Genomic DNA, 7,138 nt, shown 5'->3' on the forward strand with positions numbered 1-7,138 from the left:
AGAGAAAGAGGAGAACAACAGGAAGAGAGAAAGAAAAGAAAAAAATGAATAAAAAGGGCAAGATTATATTAAATAGTAAAGGTATTATGAATTTTTTACACTGTTTCACTTCGCGAAACGCGAAATACATTCGCGTTACGCAAAAAAGATAATTTTATTCAAAAAAATTAAAGTGGTCACTAGAATGTGACCACGGAGGCAAATACCTCCATCAACAGGGTCATTTCGTCATTTCGTCAAATTTCCCCATAAATTGGTATGTTTTGAAAAACAAAGTCCAAAATTTTACTTGATTCCCCGAAAAGTCAAAATTAAATTCCATCTTACAAAAAATAAAAAGAAATGTTTAATTTGTATAGTTAATGATTAAGGAAAATAACAATTGTTATGCTCTTGCTTGGATATTTCCTTCTCTCTCTTCCCAAACACGCTTCCATTTCTCGGTACGGCATTTGGTTCCTTCGGTCCAACGTCGGTAGAGATGAAAAACCTTTCTTTCTGAGGAAGAAAGAAAGATAGAGACCCTTCAATACATCTTCAGGCGTCATTAGTTCGATTCCCTTTCAGAACCTTGCCTGTGCAAGCCACTATACTTCGATCTCCTTTAAGCACGACCCAACGGTGACTCAAAACTACCTCCCTCCAGCCATGTTCAAATCCTTCTGGTAATATCTTATCTTTCAATTCTACATTTCAAGATTGATTCATTTATTTTCTGCTTCTTGAATCTTTGCGATTACGCCTGATACCGATACATTGTGTTTTCTGCACAAAATTCGTTGATCATATATAGTCTTCCATTGGGAGATCATGTCTTAGCTTATTAGAAATTCGCAAGTTTTAGGAGATATGATGTTTTTGTTAATGATATCAATTTGACAAAACAATCCGAGGCTAGGAAGAACTGGACTAAGCCATTTGGAGATGGAAGATCTCTTAGAGATAGGTTTACGTTCATCATTTCAACTGCTTATCTCTCCTGGACTCTTGAACTAGATATAATAACTTTTTTCCTCATTAGTGACATGTAATCTTCGATGCTGACATCCTTTATATTGCATAACCTTATAATTGTTCCCAAACCTGTTCCTATAAAATTAGATGGAAATGCTCACCATCACAATTAGGGTTTGGATTAATGTAGTTAAAATGTTTTCCATGTGCGAGTAAATATATTGTCTTCATAGGAGCTAGTTGATTTGTGAAGTATTCTCACGATTAATGCAAACATGGTATTCTTACAGGGGCTCTCAAGAGCAGCAATCTCAGCCCCGTCCAGCAGAGATTCCTACAAATTCATGGTATCCTTCATCTGTAGTGAACTCTCCTAGTTCGTCACGCCCAACTACGCCTGGTAGCATCTCCTCAAATGCACAAAGGCCTGTTGATCGGACACAAGCACCTTATCATGTTTCACCTGCTGAGGCTTCTGGAATTATTGCTCTATTAAATGATAAGAGGCAAGTGTGATAATGTTGAGATATGTGGATTTTTTTTTGGTTGTAATTTGAGGCATCTCTAGTCATTTTTTATTGTATTTATCTTTATCAAGTTTCCAATAATTTATCTCATATAGATGTTAACTGGCCTTTACCAGACGTAAAACCTGCCTTCTTTGGCTGATTAAGCCAATTAGTTTGAGAATATAATTAGTTATATGTTGTTAGCTTACTATTATAAATAGAGGAAATAGCTTGGGAATTTACTATCCGATAATGTATGTTGAAAGACAAGACTATTTCTCCCTCAAGCTTAGGTTATATTCCTTTCTCATCTATTTTCTTCTATGAACCCTAGTTTCTCATCTCTTCTTTTATAAACCCCTAGAGATTCGTTACACTATGCTTTCTTATCTGCACAAGGGATCGTTAAGGAGTATGGCCTATCCAACCTTGCAAATTTTCCTTCACATTCAAACAATTTTTTTTTTTAATTTCTCAAATCCAGCTTCAAATTAAATGGCTGAGAGCGTGTTTCTGAATTCTGTTTTCTAGATATAAGTCTCTACATCTATGCAGTTTCTACATTGCCTTCGTGAACTTAGAAATTTGTAAAGACTTATGGCAATGTCCTTGCTCTGTTGAAAGCTAGATCATGTTGCAGAGCATGTTCTTGCATTTGAGCATTCTGTATCTAAGAAAGGAGTATTTATATAATTTTGCATGCTGTCATAAACTTAGCATGAAAGTGAGTGGAACCATTCTTCTAGCTCTACCATTTTCTTAAGAAGTTTTACTGACATTCTGTTATCGAAATATTTTCCAGGGCTTTTTTTGTATTTTTATCTGGCATTGTAAAGAAGAACTAGATCATGGATCAACATGTCAATTCTAGCTGAGTTATGTTTTAGACATGAAAATAGTTCATTTTTTGGGTATCTTTAAGGACACGTGTTTTTACTAAAGCATTTTAATCAATCCGTCTCTCATTTATGGCTTGAGAGTTGAGTCTTTAACATGATCTAATGATTAGGATCATTTGCATTTCATTGTATTACAGATTCTCCCAACCCTCTATTGCCTTTTAAGTTATTGATTCTCTGTTTGTTGCCCATTTTAATTATTCAGCGTGGATGAACTACGGAATCTTTTATCCGATAGTGGTGCATACAGCCATTTCTTACTTTCATTGGATCAAGTCAAAACACAAAACAATGTAAGTTACCTTCATCAGTTCTTTCCCCCTTCCTTTTACTGTTCTACAAGATTATGCAAAATGTAAAACCTGGTCGTGCTTGAATGTAAAGTGAACTGAAATCTATATACTCGAAATAAGTACCCTTCCCCAAGAATCAAACTTGTATGACTTGGCTGCAGTTAAACCAAGTCCATTATAGTTGGGGTCCTTTGGGAGTCTTCATGTTATACCTATGATTGAAATAGTTGTTGTCTAAGCTCCTCTTTCTTATCACTTAATCTAAATTATTAAATACTTATTTGAATTAAGTTCATTGTATACCTTTTATTTAAAACCACTTAATTATTTTAGATTCATCTCAAATTAAGATGTAATTTTGGTTTAATTTAATAAATTATAACTTAATTATTTTAGCCCTATAAATTAATCAAATTAGGTCAATAGTCATTTTAAGGGTAAAATAGCCTTTAATACTTTCCAGACATTAGTTCCGTATTTATCAAGTCAACATAACTAAAATTTATATTAATAAAAGGTTCATCCCTTTCTTGAAAAAATGCTTAAAATTTATATATTTTCATTTGGTCAACATTTATTTTGAGAGATTTTTTTACTCTTCAACACTTAAAATTCAGTATTCAACAATCACACTTAATTTTCAGTTTTATCTATGGTACCTTAAGTCTCACTTTCTTCTCTATCGGTCTCATCTCTCTTGTTAGTTCTATACTCCTCACACAGCCTTGTAAAAACCATAATACCATCAAGACTATTAAAAACTGTTGTGCAGATGAATCCATCTTCTCGTTTGCAGAGTTTTCTGTTTGATTGTGGAGCTTTCTTGCTATTGCCAATTTACTGATATTGTGTTTGTTTCTTATGTCAGGTAAGAGATGAACTTCGGAAGGAAACATTACAGCTTGCCAGTAAGTTCTTTATTTTAGATGCAAGCTAAACACACATGCACACACTCTCTTATAGTTATAATAATAATTGCGGGTTGAGTAGTAATCAAAATTCTTATTAATGCTCTGTTTACGTAGAGAAAAACCTGGAGAAAGAACCAATGCTTATGGAATTACGGAATCAGGTGATTTCTCTAACCTATATATATATTGCTTGGACCTAAAATAATTTCTAAAATCTTATTTTACAGTCTATTTTTGTTTAATTCTGCAGTGCAGTATTATCCGGACCACTGAATTAGCTGCAGCTCGAGAGAAAATGAATAAACTGGAGCGGCAAAAGGAAGAGGAATTGAAGTTTTATTCACCTGCATCTATCCTCAACCGCCTACAAGGTATAATATATATATATATATATATATATATATATATATATATATATATATATATATATATATATATATCAAATGATATAATTATGAAGCAGTTAGTTCAATAATAACTAGTCATCTAATCTTCCCATTCCCCAAGGGAATAAACCCTGAATTTCAGAAGAAAAACTTAAAAAAGAAAGCACATATCTCGGAAAACTATCTACTAATATATTGTACTACAGATGCAATGAATAAGAGTGAGGAGGAATCAGAGATGGTTCACCAGCATTTGCTCGACAAAGAGATAGAGATAGTGGCTTTCGTGCAGAAATATAAGAAGCTTCGAAATACTTACCACAAGCGAGCTCTCACTCACCTTGCAGCCAGAACATCTTTAACCCACGGATGAGAGAATTATTATCGTTCTTGTTGCAAGTAAGTCTGTTTGATGGTTCTCAGAAATGTTGATCTGTGCAATAAGACAAAAATATTAGTAGATATAGGTTATATTGATTGTGGTACATACAAACCTACCAGAATATTGAGTTGATAATTTTTTCTCTAATCAATAGTATATCATGTGATGAAGGCTAATTTGGGTTCTTGTTGCATTATTAACGTTGTATCTGAGTATTTACTTGAACAACAGTAAGGGGGGATACAAAGTAATTTTGGTTTAGTGTTGCCAATTTGTGATAATTATGTCAAACTTTTGTATTTTTGTTTTTATCTGGTTTTGATTGTTGCAATTATGGGTTATGGAAAAAATATGAGTTCACGCTTTTCTTTTCTTTTATTCGTGTTTATTATCGAGAGTGGCTAGCACGGTTCTATTCAAATAAGAGTGTTTGAGAATTGAACCTGAGATTTTTGTCATATTATTGACAATTGGGTTTACCTATAATTTTATTCAAATTGAATAGTTTATCTAAAGTTTATACTGAGTAGGAACCAACTAATCAATTTGGTCAGTTTATTTACCGAATTTTACATTCAAACACTTGGACGTCAGTCTACTGAATTTCGTACATTCGGTTTGATCGGTTCAATTTGATTAATTTATTCGGTTTGATCTATCAATTAAAATAAAATTTAAAAATATCAATAGCAACGGTACTTATTGTCAAATATATAAATAATATATAGGAGTAACATGTATAATGTTTACTATATAGTTTTTTTTTTCCAAAAGTGATAAATATTGCAGTTAAGAAAATAAAATAATACTAACAAAAAAATTATCAAAATTTTGAAGCAAACTACCCTAATAAGAATAGATTATGAAGATACTAAATAAGATACTTTAATTCCATATATCTCCTAAATTCTTTTATTTTCCCTTTATTCTAGTAGTCAATTATCTGATTCAATTTGATTGTCGAGAATTTGATTTGTCACAAATTCGTTCAAATTCACCAAAGGTCCAAAACATTTGTGGTTAGTGACAAATATGTTTTGAATTTGTTGAAGGTTAAGTTCATTCCAAGTCATTGGTGAATCGTTTTCTTTGTATTTCATTGCAATTCAATGTGCGAAAGAGCTGTATTCTATCTTAGTCCAAGCTCTTTTGAAACCCTTGTTGATTTGTAGACATTTAAGAATGTCTACTTTTATCGATCTCGTCTTTTTGTATATGTTCAACTTTGACGTTTTAAGATTTATATTAGCCAATTGACAGTAAGAGAATGTGATAACATCATTGGGATGTAGCTCTTTTTCCATTTTTGTTGCTAGACTTAAAGTCTCCATTTCAGCAATGGTGACATTAACACCCTCAAAAGATTTTGTTCCTCCAGTAATAATTTCTTTGCTTGACATTCAAAATATCATTGCAACATATCATATGTTCGGAATCCTTGAGCGGAAGTTGTAATAATCTGATTCTTGTGCATATTTTGATTTTTGAATGTAAGATTATTTTTTGCCTTCTATATCTCACAATATATTCACGCAATTTTTTTCAACGGATCATCCTCTCCTTTTAATGTTTTTCAAATTTAAGAGTATCTAATCATGTAAAGAATAATCATTATTGTGAAGATATTTAATTTGAATATTTGATTTATGTCAAATATTTTTAACAAAATCATAATAAAGATGAGTGTGTTTAGTTGTTTTATGTGAGTTTTTATTCATTTTTTATGTCACTACTTCATTACGGACTCCAAAAAAAAATTATTTTTATTTTTGATGGTGATTTAAGGTTCCAATTTTTTTTCCCCAAATATCAAAATGATTTTGCAAATTGTTCTTATTGTTGATATCTGAGTTTCAACTAGATAACTAAAATTAACGTTATATTGTCCATCGTTAGACAAATGCCCAACTTTAATATCACTTTTCTCTAAACCTATTAAAGGAATTGATAAGATTTCTAACATTATATCATTATTAAAAATTTGTACAAAAATTTTAATATTCCATTTTTTCCCATCATCTGTGAGTTTAAGCATTGATTGTTAAAAAATTAAAAGTTGTAGGCCTTTATTGTCTTTTATACAATTAGGGCTTATTTAATTATTAATGAGATTGGGCCTATATGTATAAATAATTTAGTGTTTCTAGGATAATTACTCCTCTATAAGGGTTGTTTGTAAAGTTTTATAATACAACACTTAAGACTCTCAAGATTTTTTCTTTTTAGCAAATATTTATTTCTCAGAATTTCATATCTTCATAGCTGTTCTTAGAAGATCCAATAGTCAAATTCAACATTTGGTATCAGAGCTAGGTTAAAGAACATGTCGTCGACAAGATTAAGCAGAGATGCGGCGACAATGAAGATTAGAAGAGAAGGAAACGTGATGCTCTCATATCCGTTACTCACGAAGAGTAACTACTCGGTGTGGGCGTTAAAGTTGCGGGTAAACTTACAAGCACAAGGAGTGTGGGAAGCCGTGATGCTCGACGATGCTGACGAACGGAAGGATAAAATGTATCTCGCCGCCATCTATCAAGCACTCCTTGAGGACGTCCTTCTAATGGTGTCTGAGAAGGATTTCGTCAAGCTAGCGTGGGAGACGCCAAGACAATGCATGTTGGAGTGGAGAGAGTCAATGAGGCAAAAGTGCAATCCTTGAAGACACAATTCGAGGCGAGTCACATGAAGAATGGGGAATCGGTGGATGATTTCTCCATGAAATTGACATCCATCGTGACTGGTATTCGTTCGTTGGGAGAGAAGGCGGAGGAGATCTCTGTCGTCAATAAGTTCCTTAGAGC

General features: G+C 32.6%; 1 protein-coding gene across 1 annotated transcript; it reads left to right on the plus strand.

The window, feature by feature from the left end:
• Positions 1-397: 397 nt before the first annotated feature.
• On the plus strand, positions 398-4,510 carry LOC124936955 (vacuolar protein-sorting-associated protein 37 homolog 1-like). Its single transcript, XM_047477480.1, has 7 exons — positions 398-665; positions 1,245-1,460; positions 2,568-2,655; positions 3,524-3,563; positions 3,681-3,727; positions 3,817-3,937; positions 4,159-4,510. The coding sequence occupies exons 1-7, from the start codon at positions 649-651 to the stop codon at positions 4,323-4,325; spliced, it is 696 nt and encodes a 231-aa protein (XP_047333436.1). The 5' UTR covers positions 398-648; the 3' UTR covers positions 4,326-4,510.
• The last annotated feature ends 2,628 nt before the right edge of the window (positions 4,511-7,138 follow it).

The sequence above is a fragment of the Impatiens glandulifera genome, chromosome 4 (assembly GCF_907164915.1).
Source record: "Impatiens glandulifera chromosome 4, dImpGla2.1, whole genome shotgun sequence".
Taxonomy (NCBI): Eukaryota; Viridiplantae; Streptophyta; class Magnoliopsida; order Ericales; family Balsaminaceae; genus Impatiens; species Impatiens glandulifera.

Excerpts from the sequence above, each read along its gene's own strand:
- LOC124936955 (XM_047477480.1), top strand. Across the intron at positions 1,461-2,567 it reads GCTCTATTAAATGATAAGAG|CGTGGATGAACTACGGAATC; the intron begins GCAAGTGTGATA and ends TTAATTATTCAG. Across the intron at positions 3,728-3,816 it reads TTATGGAATTACGGAATCAG|TGCAGTATTATCCGGACCAC; the intron begins GTGATTTCTCTA and ends TTAATTCTGCAG.